This window comes from Eurytemora carolleeae, unplaced genomic scaffold, assembly GCF_000591075.1.
Source record: "Eurytemora carolleeae unplaced genomic scaffold, Eaff_2.0 scaffold42, whole genome shotgun sequence".
NCBI lineage: Eukaryota > Metazoa > Arthropoda > Copepoda > Calanoida > Temoridae > Eurytemora > Eurytemora carolleeae.
In genome coordinates this window covers 187451-202335 of record NW_019396063.1, presented here as the reverse complement: position 1 = coordinate 202335, position 14885 = coordinate 187451, and the positions used below count along the sequence as shown (strand labels likewise).

At 34.0% G+C, this 14885-nt stretch overlaps 1 protein-coding gene across 1 annotated transcript; it reads right to left on the bottom strand.

The window, feature by feature from the left end:
- Positions 1 to 12050: 12050 nt before the first annotated feature.
- LOC111709229 (putative ascorbate peroxidase) lies at positions 12051 to 13067 on the bottom strand. The gene has a single exon (XM_023482854.1). It carries the CDS (start codon positions 13053 to 13055, stop codon positions 12123 to 12125), a length of 933 nt encoding a protein of 310 aa, XP_023338622.1. The 5' UTR covers positions 13056 to 13067; the 3' UTR covers positions 12051 to 12122.
- Positions 13068 to 14885: the final 1818 nt, after the last annotated feature.

Sequence of the window (14885 nt, the reverse complement as noted above, 5' to 3'; positions counted from 1 at the left end):
ATATTGAAGCCAATCCACTAAGTTTTGATAACGACAACAATTCGAGACATTTAGAAATTAAATAATGCATGTGTTTACATTATTACTTTTCAAGTTTTCATCGAGTGAATTTCTTTATACTAATAATTATTTGATCCACCCCTCTGGGTATAGATCAGGTAGTGGATGGAGGTGGTGTTATATTGTATACTCAGTACACTGATCGAGTATCATAATCTATTTATTGTATGCAAATTAACATGGCCTTAAAACGCACAGGATTGTTGGGGAGGAGAGGGGGGGGGGGGTTACAAGAATGGTATGTATAGATTAGGTACAGGGTTAACCAATAAACATACTATTCTAAAAGAGGGGAGGATCTAACAACAAGAATATGATATATGGTTAAGGTACAGGGTTAACCAATAAACATTAACCCTATCCCTGCTGGGGTACTTGAAAACCAGGATACGCTGGGGGGGGTCAATTTGACCCCCCCCTCTAAATCCCATGTTTTATGTCCAAATATGACAAATGATACATCATTAGAAAGCTCTTGTGCTCTACTTTTAGAATCTGCAAAAAAATTTGCAAATTGGCGAAAATTTCCCCCCCCCAGCAGGAATAGGGTTAAGACAAAAATTATCTTTATCAGTAGCGTAAACAGGAATTTTTCAGGGGGTGCTTAAGTTTATTTTGACATTCAAGGGGGGGGAGGGGCTCAATTGGGGGCTGAATCCGTCGTGGAAATTATAGTTTACATTTCTGTATTATCTGCATTATTCCTCCCTCCCTTCTGTAAGTGCCCCTGATCTTTTACGTATTTTATTGTCATAAGAGCAAAAAACTCTCATTGTAAATTAAGCTGAACAACTACTGCTCTTTTCTTTGTTCTTTAAACTCTCTTTGAACACTATGGAGTGTTGCATTTATTATAAGATTGAGGAAAAACGTCTAATTAAAGATTTTAAATCACCAAAAATCTTTAATTAGTATTAGTACTTGTAATTCAATAAATAAATAATTAGCTGAGAAATAAACACTTCCATACCTTTAATTGATTTGATTTTACCCCGAAGTCAGTCAAGATTATAAACTGTATAAAGACTGTTATAAATACTGTAGGGATTGGAGTCGTTGTAAATTTATTATTTTATGTTTTAAAGGGTCCATTTTAAGTATTTTATTGTGCAAAATGTTTACTCAAATATAAGCTACTAGGGCGCTTGGCGACCCCTTTCCTATTAACAGTTTAAACTTTCACTTTCGTCTGAAATTCGCCATTTTTAATTATTCTGAATTTTTCAGTTTAAAGCGGTACATTTTTTAATTCAAAAATAATTAATGTAGATATTTGTTGTTATCTTGGACAGTACCTAAACCTAACCTGGGTCATGTGAGTTGCCAGAAAAAATCTGGGCCTGATTGGGTCAAACATTTTGACGTTTGTTGGAAACAGACAGACAGATAAAGAAACAGAAAAGCCAAATACATATTTGGATGAGGCCAAACCCTAAAAACATGTCGTTTTTAAAAATATTTTTTTAATATGTATTTTTGTCAGGGTAGAAATTAATCAAAATTTAAGAAAGCATAATTATTTAGCATACTTTTTAAATAATGATAAACATCTTAAAATCTTGTGGAATCATATGAATTATTAAAACCAACCAAAACAGAAAATTTCAATGTTTTTTGTACATTTAGCATAGAATTATGCGCCCATTGGGATCATTTGATATAATTAAATGATTGTTAAAATATAAGAAAATAAAAATTTAATTAAATTATCAATTTTTAATCTTAAACTTGAACCGGCGCAGAGGAAAAGTAGTTCAACTTAGTCTATAAAGTTCAACGACTTCTCGTTATAATATAAATAAATATAAAAATAAATAATTGTTTTTCACATTTTTAATAAAATCATTAAGTTACTGCACTTACTACACATCTCACTCACCTCTCCCCACCCCGCCCCCTACATCACTGCAGCTGTCAATATCCCACCCACTCTAAACCCGCCCACAACCAATTCAGATCAATTCTTCCTCCTTAGTTTCCTGTATCTCCATGTATACCCTGAGTAACATCAATATATATTCGTCCCACCCCTCATCCTTCATTATCTTCTCAACAAACCCACCAAAACGGACATCATCTTATATGCTAGATCATACGGATCGTCTGAGGCTTTAAACGTCAAAAAGGCTCTTCTGGTTGGACATCTTTTTCAGTTTGATCTCTGTTGGGTGATATTTACCTGCTCAGCATATTTTTTGATAATTTGGAAATTGCAAAAATCTATTTTAATATCCATTTTCTTCAAAGCTATTTTTTTGGATGAAAACAGAAAAATTGGCTAAATCTTAAATTGTTTCTTTTCATCGGCAAATAAAATTTAAAAGCTTGAACTATGCAAAGGGTTCTAAAGGCCTAAAATATTAATAAACGTTCTTAACCTCAGCGTATTTCAAAATGAGAACCATTTAAAACCTTGATGCGTCAATAAACAAAAAAAGGAATATTTTGGTCCTTTTCACACCCCCCCCCCCTCCATCTAGTCCATTGGGTTAATATGGATGTTGAATTCCTCTACTCTTCTGATTCACGTATTCAGTTTGATAATTCTGCCTGATAGCCCTAGAATGGGTTGGGTGTGTCTTCAGGATTTTTCTCCTTGTATAAGCTGATACAAGGATAGGATACGATTTCTCGGATATTCTCAACTCTCTAGGATATTTTTCTCCCGATCAAACCTGATCTTTTACAAGATCTACTTTAGGATTCAGATAATACAGAGAAAATTTGAATCAAATAAACCCGCCTAACTCATTCATTATTTCATTCATTCACTCATCCTATCCTTTGGTCATCCTCACTCAATATATTCTATTCGATCAATCCTTTATTCACTTAATATATCCTATTCAATCAATCCTTCATTCACTCAATATATATCCTATTCAATCAAACCTGCATTCACTTGATATATTCTATTCAATGAAGCCTTCATTCACTTAAAATATACTATTCAATCAATCCTTCATTCAATAAATCGTATAATCCCTCACTCACTAACTCACTCACTTATACACTTACTATCTCATTTACCCATTCACGCAATTAGAACTCTTTCATGAAGGTTCCGACCACTTTCTCACTTACTTACTCATTAATAATTGATTATTTCTAACCATTCAAAACATGAACGGTCAAATAAAATTCGATTTTTTTTTCGAGTACTTTTACAGATTCCATTAAAAAAAATAGAATTAAACTATATTTTACTCATTTTAATAATGTTCAGGTTTCTGTACGTAAAAAAAGTAAATTTCAAAATTGAGAGGATTCTGTGTGTGCGGTATGACAGCGAATTTTCTCAGTGAAAATCAGTTTTGTGACAATGAAAAAAAAATTGTGAGTTTTCGCTAATCGAACACTTGCATTTATCTATTTTTAAAAAAAGAAGTGTCTAAGATGATGCACGATAAGCAACCATATCTTTTATTAATTAAGAATCTAGTTTTTGGGACCAGCTATTATTTTTATTTTCATAAAAAAGCATCAAAAGGATTGTGCCAATTTTTAAAATAAGACCTTTATGTACCGTGTACACTGTACAGTGGTCACCTAAAAAAGTGGAATGCGAGTAGTCTTCTTTATTTATTTCAGTCCCGAAAAAGTTTTAAAAGATGTTTGGAGCACATTTTTAGAAATATATCATAATATTATACCAATTACAAATTCACACAAAATTTTGCGAAATTTCAGAATTATAAGAAAGAACGAAGACAACGATCATTCCACAGTTTTATTGTTACTACTGTACGTAGGGGTGTATTTATTTTTACAATGACGTAAGAATATTGCGAGTATTAAGGCGAAGTTAAGAGCTAATCTAGAAAGTTATGGAATATCTGGTAGCTCTGATAAAAAGGGCGGGGTTGGAGAACCATGATATCATCGATGTAAACTAGGGCTCCTACCACCACTGTTCAAGCCAACAAAGCCTGACCAGTCCAAAATCCGGGTTCAATCCGTAGCCGTAGCTCTGTACAAATTCCGTAGGGAGAATTCAGTCCTTTCTTCGTGTAGACAATAATTAATCAATACCCTCCCCCCCCCCTCCCCCCCTCGACCCTTCCTACTCTTTTACAGACTTAATTCATTTTGCGATAAATACTTCATTAGAGAAAAGGCTTCTACTTAGACGGGGGAGGGGGGTTAACCCGAACGGTTACCCCCCCCCCCCCCGAGAAGGGGATCTGTAGTACAGGAGCAGGGGATCTGGAGTACATGAGCAGGAGATCTGAAGTACAGGAGCAGGGGATCTGTAGTACAGGAGCAGGAGATCTGGAGCATAGGAGCAGAGGATCTGGAGCAGAGGAGCAGGGGGCAGGAGATCTGGAGCATAGGAGCAGGGGATCTGGAGTATAGGAGCAGGGGATCAAGAGTACAGGAGCAGGAGATCTGGAGCATAGGAGCAGGAGATCTGGAGCATAGGAGCAGGAGATCTGGAGTATAGGAGCAGGGGATCTTGAGTATAGGAGCAGGATATCTAGAGTATAGGAGCAGGGGATCTTGAGTATAGGAGCAGGAGCAGGAGTACTGGAATATAAATGAGCAGGAGATCGGGAGTATAGGAGCAGTGGATTCTCGGAGTATAGGAGAGGGGATCTGAAGCATTTAGGAGAAGGAGATTTGAAGTAAAGGAGCAGAAGATCGGGAGTATAGGAGCAGTTGATTCGGAGTATAGGAGCAGGGTATCTGCGAGTATAGGAACAGGAGATCTGGATTATAAAAGAGCAGGAGATCGGGAGTATAGGAGCAGTGGGTTTGGAGTATAGGAGCAGTGGGTTTGGAGTATAGGAGCAGGGGATCTGGAGATCTGAAGCATTTAGGAGAAGGAGATTTGAAGTAAAGGAGCAGAAGATCGGGAGTATAGGAGCAGTTGATTCGGAGTATAGGAGCAGGGTATCTAGAGTATAGGAGCAGGAGATCTGGATTATAAATGAGCAGGAGATCTGGAGTATAAGAGCAGTGGATTCGGAGTATAGGAGCAGGGGATCTTTAGTATAGGAGCAGGGGATCTAAAGCATTTAGGAGAAGAAGATTTGAAAAACAAAGCAAATAGAGTTTAATACACAATAAAAGTGATATCATGAAAACTCTTTTTCGTTGTGTAGCCTTTACGACAAAAAAAAAACAATCTCAAAAATTAAAAATCTTAACCCGCATTATCAGACCGAAATATGTTTTCAAAAATATGTACATCTGAAATCTGTTTTTAAGTTTAAATATCTGAACACTCTCTTTTAATATGATGTTAGGTGAATTTTAGGTCTTTATGTTGGGCAATTAAAGAACTAATTTAAACCTGAAAATGGTTAACCTAGCATTCATGAGAAGAACTATAGACACGCCTCGGAGTAAAAAAGCAAACTAGCAAACCAGCAAACTAGCAAACCACCAAACTAGCAAACTAGCAAACTAGCAAACTAGCAAACTAGCAAACTAGCAAACTAGCAAACCACCAAACTAGTAAACTAGCAAAACACCAAACCACCAAACCACCAAACTAGCAAACTAGAAAACTAGCAAACTAGCAAACTAGCAAACTAGCAAACAAGCAAACTAGCAAACTAGCAAACTAGCAAACTAGCAAACTTGCAAACTAGCAAACCACCAAACTATCAAACTAGCAAATTAGCATACAAATAAATGAAAAAAAAACTGTTTAGAATAGACGCATAAAGGATTGTTATAATGGTTTTAGGAATGGCAGGGGCGGCTAGAAGTTTCCAGTAAAGGGGACGTATCCCCAATTTTCCAACAGCTCGTGGATATCCACCCTTAATCTGCCTCTGATTGCGTGGATATCTCCCCTTAATCTGCCTCTGATTGCGTGGATATCCCCCTTAATCTGCCTCTGATTGCGTGGATATCCCCCTTAATCTGCCTCTGATTGCGTGGATATCCCCCTTAATCTGCCTCTGATTGCCTGGATATCCCCCCTTAATCTGCCTCTGATTGCGTATACTGTGAATATCCGGCTCCTTAATCTGCCTCTGATTGCGTACACTGTGGATATCCGGCCCCTTAATCTGCCTCGGATTGCGTATACTGTGGATATCCCCCTTAATCTGCCTCGGATTGCGTATTCTGAGGATATCCCCCCTTAATCTGCCTCTGATTGCGTACACTGTGGATATCCCCCTTAATCTGCCTCTGATTGCGTACACTGTGGATATCCCCCTTAATCTGCCTCGGATTGCGTATACTGTGGATATCCCCCTTAATCTGCCTCTGATTGCGTATTCTGAGGATATCCCCCCTTAATCTGCCTCTGATTGCGTATACTGTGGATATCCCCCTTAATCTGCCTCGGATTGTGTATTCTGTGGATATCCCCTTTAATCTACCTCTGATTGCGTATACTGTGGATATCCCCCTTAATCTGCCTCTCATTGCGTATTCTGAGGATATCCCCCCCTTAATCTGCCTCTGATTGCGTATACTGTGGATATCCCCCTTAATCTGCCTGGGATTGCGTATACTGTGGATATCCCCCTTAATCTGCCTCGGATTGCGTATACTGTGGATATCCCCCTTAATCTGCCTCTGATTGCGTATACTATTAGTACAGGGTTACCCACAAAGAATGAGACTTTAACAACGACCTTGAACTTTTTCAAAACCACGGTCTTAATGCGAATATAAAAAAACTAAGCTGAAAACATATCACAAACATAAGTAAACAACTGGTAATATAAACTATGAATTGAAGACAGACTTAATAACATCTGTACATTCCCGCTCTCTTTGTTTGTAACCCTGCATTCAGGGGCGTATACAGGATTGTATCGGGGGGGGGGGCTTAACCTTTTACAGGACAGATTACCCTTTGAAATCAAAGGTTTTTACTTGGCCAGAGGAGGTTTGGAGAGGGGGGGGGGGGTTATTTTACGCCTCCATGCATGACAGTGTAAATCTGTTTTTGACCGATCTAGGTTTAATAGTTAATTACTACATACAGGCTATACCGGAGGGATTTGGCGATTGTAAGATAGTTAGTTGCATTTTTAATAACTAAAATTCTAAATATTCAAATGATAAGTAAAATTTTGTTCAGTCTTTGCATCGAATTGAAAACACACATTACATTTTTAAGAATTTCGAAATTTCCTTTAAAACAAACACTTACACAAAATACAAAATAATAATGTATGAAGGTTCGGCTAAAAACAAAACACAAAAGAAAATTTAATATGAGCCAATTGAAAATATAATGTTTAATAATTTTGTTCTGATTGGTATTTTTTGAAACAAACTATTTCTATTAAAATCTCAACTGAATATATATCCTTTGTACATTAACAAGTAGATACTAGCTTAGTTTTTGAACTAGAAAAAATTATTGTAATAAATATTTCAATAAATAAATAAATCATTTAATAATTCAGAATAAAGTTTCGTTATTTAGATACATGATTATATTATTATGATTAGATATGTTTACCGATATTTAGCTATGAAAAGTAAAACAAATACAGAGTTGTAGTACAAATAATAATCCAATTTTTTTTATAACCTATATTGTTTATAGAGAACACTCCCTTAGAAAACACAAGGTCGAGTTGACATATCCTAAATCAGAGTATGTTTAATTGACCCTAGAAGGTTTGCATACAACTGCATACAATTAAAGTGCATCATGCATTTATATTTGATTTTAATCAGATTAAACAATGTTCAACCTCTTCAGAGTGTATCCGTTTAACTATATAGGTCTGAGTCTGAAAATTCACCCTGTCCTTTATCTGTTGAATCTGTTAAACAAAATACTCACTAAATCAAAGTGTATCTGTTTAACTATATAATCTCTGAGCCTGAGCATTCACACTGTCCTGTATCTGTTGAATCTGTTAAACAAAATACTCACTAAATCAAAGTGTATCTGTTTAACTATATAAACTCTAAGACTGAACATTCACCTTGTAACTGTTGAATCTGTAATTAAATGATGTGGCATCTATTTAACTATACACTTTTTGCAATCTAAATTCATTTGTATCTTTGTATGTATTTAAACAGATGTAACAGATAACACATGGATGTTTAGCTTCAGAGGGCGTGTATTTGAGCAGATTTAGCAGAAAGACGTGTATGTATAGGTTCAGAAAGACGTGTATGTATACTAGTATAGGTTCAGAGGGCGTGTATTTGAGCAGATTTAGCAGAAAGACGTGTATGTATAGGTTCAGAAAGGAATGTTTAAACAGATTTAACGATATAGTTTATACGTGTGGCTGTTTAGGTTCAGAGAGTATGTAAACAGATTTAGATGATACAAGTGAATGTTTACGTTCAGAGGAGGTGTATTTAAACAGATTAAACAAACAGACGTTAAGATTTAGGTACATAGAATATTATTTAAATATATTAAACAGATACACATCGAGGTTTAGGTTCAAAGAGCATGTATTTAAATAGATTTTACAGATTCACGTGGATGTTTAAGTTCATAGAGTACGTATTAAAAAAGATTTAGCAGATACACATGAATGTCTAGATTTAGAGTAAATCTGTTCAAATAAATCATCTCTGAACCAAAACATCCACGTGCATCTGTTAAATTTGTTTTTATACATACTGTATGAACCTAAACATCAACGTGTATCTGTTGAATCTGTTCATATACATACGTTATGAACTTAAACCTCCATGTGTATCTGTCAAATCTGTTTAAATATATCCTCTATGAACCTAAACATCCACGTGTATCTGTTTTACCCTCAATTGTTTTATTACATAATTAAATGTAATCTGTCGTATAATGTGGATTCACATGATTGCGTTAGGAAGCTAAAAAAAGCCAAGAAAATGACCAAATAACAACAAAATTGTAATTGTTTTATTATTCTATTCTAATTTTAAAACTTTGAATAAGATTTTAATATTTTTTACATCATCTCTGTTATCCTAATACATTGGTGATCAACTGTTTATAATTAGCATACATAATTGATTTTATAATTGAGAAATATTTTGTATATAATACTATATTTATATATATGATGGAAGAGAAGGTTTAGGTCTCATGGCAGTCCAAGTCTTCTGTTATCCCTCACGCTAGTCCAGATGAATTATATAATTTACTCTTCTGTTATCTCTCACGCTATTCCAGTAGAACTATATTATTTACTCTTCTGTTATCCCTCACGCTAGCCCAGTTGAATTATATAATTTACTCTTCTGTTATCTCTCACGCTAGTCCAGTTGAATTATATCATTTATTCTTCTGTTATCTCTCACGCTAGTCCAGTTGAATTATATAGTTTACTCTTCTGTTATCTCTCACGCTAGTCCAGTTGAATTATATCATTTACTCTTCTGTTATCTCTCATGTTAGTACAGATGAATTATATCATTTACTCTTCTGTTATCTCTCATGCTAGTCCAGTTTAATTATATAATTTACTCTTCTGTTATCCCTCACGCTAGTCCAATTGAATTATATCATTTATCCTTCTGTTATCTCTCACGCTAGTCCAGTTGAATTATATAATATACTCTTCTGTTATCTCTCACGCTAGTCCAGTTGAATTATGTTATTTACTCTTCTGTCATCTCTCACGCTAGTCCAGATGAATTATATTATTTACTCTTCTGTTATCTCTTACGTTAGTCCAGTTGAATTGTATAATTTACTCTTCTTTTATCTCTCACGCTAGTCCAGTTGAATTATATTATTTACTTCTCTGTTATCTCTCACGCTAGTCCAGTTGAATAATATAATTTACTCTTCTGTTCTCTCTCACGCTAGTCCAGTTGAATTATATCATTTACTCTTCTGTTATCTCTCACGCTAGTCCAGTTGAATTATATAATTTACTCTTCTGTTATCTCTCACGCTAGTCCAGATGAATTATATAATTTACTCTTCTGTTATCTCTCACACTAGTCCAGTTGAATTATATCATTTACTCTTCTGTTATCTCTCACGCTAGTCCAGATGAATTATATAATTTACTCTTCTGTTATCTTTCACACAAGTCCAGTCGAATTATATCATTTACTCTTCTGTTATCTCTCACACTAGTCCAGATGAATTATATAGTTTACTCTTCTGTTATCCCTCACGCTAGTCAAAGTCGAATTATACTTTTTTTCTGAACCAGTGATAAGAGAGTTTTGCATAGATTATATTTGAAGTCGAAAAAATGCTATATCTTCTATAGCGGGGTCTGTTGTGTACAATTAGAGTACATGACCAATTACAGATTAGAAGACACAGGATATTTTAAACAGGAGGTCATAGATGACAGTCATAATACATTTCGAACTGACATACCTTGGATTCATAATCGTTTTAAAACACTATCGAAAAAATCTATCGTTTTTTTGTTTCGTTTTTCAGTTTTTTAACAAAGGGTCGCAACTAACGACCCACTTATTTTGAACTTTTGAAAAACGAAAAACAAAACAACGATACGATAGGTTATTTAAAAAACAATCGTTTAAAATAATCTCACGAATGAGTTTTGTAGTTTCAATTTTTTTAGTTTTAGTCAAAAATATTTTTTTTTATGTTTTCTGATCCAAGGGTTTTCCGATCCAAAATGTATTTTGTCTGAAAAATGTCGTTAATAATCATTAACTATTGAAACGATCGTCAACGATCTTCAAAAATTAAAATACGACAAATACCTTCGTTAACGAAATGAAAACCTAAAACTTAAAAACTACAAATATTTTTCAAAAAAGGTTGTTTTTTAAAACGACCATTTCGGTATTCACTTTTCTTCGTAGTTTTAAAAACGAAACAACGATCTTTTTTCCAAAAAGTGAAAACAATCCATCCCTGGATATACCATATCGTGCTAGAACGAGTATTGCATATTCATTTTGGCGTATTAAATTAGATAAGTAGTTTTTATTATTTAGCCTATAGTCGATCGAACGTATTCGTTCAAACGTTCAATCATATCAATTGTTACTGTTAAAGATAAATAAAAACTATGAACTTCGGGTTTATCGTTTGCTTCTGAATTACTGTATTTCTCTTTCAATCAAAACTTATTTAGTCTGCAGCAAATAGTACTTGATAATCTATTTGGTCCGCAATTCGTCTCAAAATTTATAGCAATGTCGATTTCCATATAATTTTGAGTTTTTTTCTGTTAGCAGCTTAAAAAACAAAAATGCCATATAATATAATTTATATAATTTATATAAAAATTGAAATTATTTTTGCAAATTAACAAAAATATTCGCACGTTTAAATGATTTATAAAAATTGAATTACTATTATTTTATCCAATCCATCGAAACGGGATTTAATAAATTCCAGTTAATTAAAAAACCTTTAATTAACTCATTTCACAGTATTCATCCATGGTACAGAAAAATTACATTTTCCCGCCCTCCTGGCGTTTTATCTAGCCCAGATTTATGCAATTAAAGCAACCCCCTCATGCAATACCAAACTGCATTAGACCTGAAGCATTCAAGCCGAAGGGGATGCATGGAGTGGATCCAAGCCAAATTCAAATTTTTTATCCAACTCCTTGAATCAGATTTGAATTGTTCAGTCATGCAGTTCCACTCTTGTATTATTGAATTATAAGATTAAAGGGAGTGACCAGCAACAAGGATTGTTGAAATGAATACGCAATTTTCAATTTTTATAGAACAAAGATTATGATTAATTTTAGACCAATAAACCACATTAATCGGATGTATACTCTCTGAATTCAAGTGAAAATTTAACAAAAAAATTTGTGCTAACAAACAATTTGCTTTAAAAAATTGTCAAGTCAGAATTATTTCTCCATTCTTTAAAGTTATTTCTTTTCAATAAATTGTATTCAAACGTTTTCATAGTAAAGATAAAAGACTTTCAACGGCCTGCTCCCTTTTTACACAAATCATGAATCTTACATTTCAGATCTAGCTAAATCCTAATCAATTTTTTTAGATCTACAGTATCCCACCTTGCTCTTTTATTCTATAATTCTCCTAGTTAGTGCTATGTACTTTTATGCAGTTGATAAATGAAATTTATTTTCAATTGCTTCAATTTTTATTCTAATTTTGATCGTGGGAAAAATATATTTTTAAATTAATAAAGTTATGTTCGGTTAGACTGCTACTTCTTGAAGGTTTTCAGCTCCATGATTGATCATCTTTGTGAACACACTTTCAAAATCCCGAACCCAATCTGCGTTACTTTTGCTATACTCCAAAACCTTGGCGGCTCCAGGTGTTGCTCCACAACTGTCATAAGTACAAGAAGCTTCCCCGTTGTCGTTGAGAGTAAAGTCCTTGAACAATCCCATATCAGCGTTCAGCATCATTCCAGTTCCGCTGTTCCACTGAACCTTAGGACTTGATCCAGTTAAATCAACATTGCGCTGCCTCCATCCAGATGATGACATTGTTGAATAGTAGTGGTTGTTAAACAGGGTTGTTTCTCCTCTAACCCAGGGACCTTGGTATCCAGATGCAGTTGAATGAGCGGCACCTAGGGTATGAACTCCCATCAATGCAATGCTTTCATCGTCGGTAAATCCAAATTCATCCCTAAAGTAATCAACAACTCCTTCATAGTTTAGGTTTGCTCCAGGTAGTCCGTCAATGCTGTCTGTGAAAGGTGCAGTTGCACAGTCCTTCCTTCCTGTTGTGAAAACAAGAGATGATTCTGGGACAGCACAAGCTGCCTCGGAGCACGCTGCGTTAGCTTGAGCAGTTGTATTCTTCAGAGCGTAGAGGGAGGCATACACCCAGAAATCAGCTCTTGACATCAGGCTTGAGTATCCAGTCCTTTTGTTAGTGTAAGCTTTATCTAATCGTTCAATGATGTTTTGCAGACCAGCATTACTGGGATCATTTATGTTTACACATCCATCACACCCACCAACGCAGTCATGGAATACTAGTCTAACAGTAGTTGCCAAGTTTGCACCAGTAATAAAGGAAGAAAATGTGGCATCAATTTTCGCTAGGTCACTTGAATCAAGTGCAGCTGTTCCTCTCAGAGCCAAAGTTACAAAAAGAAATATGTATCCAATCATATTGGCTGCTCAATACTGTTTGATTTTGTACCTGGAGTCTATTTATATTCTGGTAAAAGGTGTACACTTTTTCCTTTTGTTTGCATATTACATTTAACATATGTTAAAGTACTTTGCTATCATTAAACAACTATAGTATTCATAATTTAAAGTAGAAACTAAATAATAGAAATAAGTAATTTTTCCAGGTTGGATTAGAAATTATGCGTCTAATCAAAAGGCCTTTAAATATTTAAAAGCTAAAATTTTCAATATTTAATCTCTAGATTTTTTTTTTTTAAAGACTCTTAAAAATGATGAGTTCACATGTTACTATTTGTCCTTTATATTTAAAAATTGTCCGATATAATTTATGCATGTTTTTTAGAACCTCCTTAGCATGTTCCTCAACCTTTTAGTCATAGGTACACTTTGTCTAGAACACTTATCCATATATTCAACATCCATACCTTCACTAAACCTGACTCTGATCTTACTCCACGAGACTTGAATTGTTAAAACCTTAAAATCTTTTCATTCACAGAACAAAACATGAAAAAAAATTATTAACTCTGTTAAAAGAGTTGACTTGTATCTTTATTCTCATATACATAGATTAATTAAAATAACAGATAGGACACTAGATGTCGTCTTTTTAAGATTTATGTGTGTTTTGTTCACAATAACCCAAAGGCAGACCGCAGAAGCCAAGTTGGCGTAAAACAGGCTCCCTCTCTGTCTTGTAATTCCACTTGGGTTAAAAATGTCGAATTTATTTTAACCTATGTTACCTACTGGGTACACATGCTCCTTAAAAAGCCAATTCGGTTCAGCCGTTTGGACAGCTATAGCTAAAATATAAATATATATTTGTTTAAATATACATTTTAGATATTTAGATATATTTCTATTTTTTTTTTCAATATAGAAATATACATTATGAGTTATTAAAATAATTTTGACTTCTGAGAAGTGAGGATCGTCATGAGGCATGAGTTTCAAAACTGATATATATATATATATATAAGCGAAGAGCTTTATATTAAAGATGTCTAATTTTTACGTCGACCAAAGCTTACATGAAGAATGAAAAATTTGAACTAGAAACGAAAAACCAATTGTGTTTATCTTTTTTGTCCACAACTCATTCCAGCGTGGCAAAACTCAGCAAGTATTTTTTAAAGACAAATAGAGAATTTTAAGGTAAAAATATGGATATCTCATTCATTCTCGATCATAAAAAGCTTGTAAGGTTACCGTTGTGATTCGAAAATTCCACTTTATGAATAAAAAATAACTTTAAATTATGTCTACAGTCCGTTTTAATCATAAAAAATCGCTATGCTATGTCAAAACCAATTAAAAAACTCGGTCCAATGCTATTTAAACACTTAAGAAAAGAATTGAGCCACAAACTTGTAACCTAATGCATAATGGCGGAAATCATTTGTATTTCAAATAAATATTTGATCTAACGGAATTCATAGTTTGAAATACTTAAGGTCCACGACATTGGATTGCAAAAATATTGGTATTATAAAATCAGAGTTTTTACATAGAACAAAATGCAAGAAAATTGTAGAATTGGCAAAAGTAAAAATAAAGACCATAAAAACATGTAAAAAATGTTGCGAAAATCTGAACTAATCTCCCCAAATAAGACGAGTATGAAGAATAGAAAATTGTAAATTCTTTTTAAAAAATAAAGATTATAACAACTTTTGTTTTAAAAAATGTTCAGAATAAGCTTATTTTCATTATTTTTTTGTTTTTGCAAATTTTCTTTTTCACACTGTTTTATGCTTTATATTACATTACTGTATGTAAACATTAACAAATGTCCTAATATTC

Coding starts and splice junctions, on each gene's coding strand:
- LOC111709229 (XM_023482854.1), bottom strand. CDS start 13,055: ATGATTGGATACATATTTCTTTTTGTAACTTTGGCTCTGAGAGGAACA.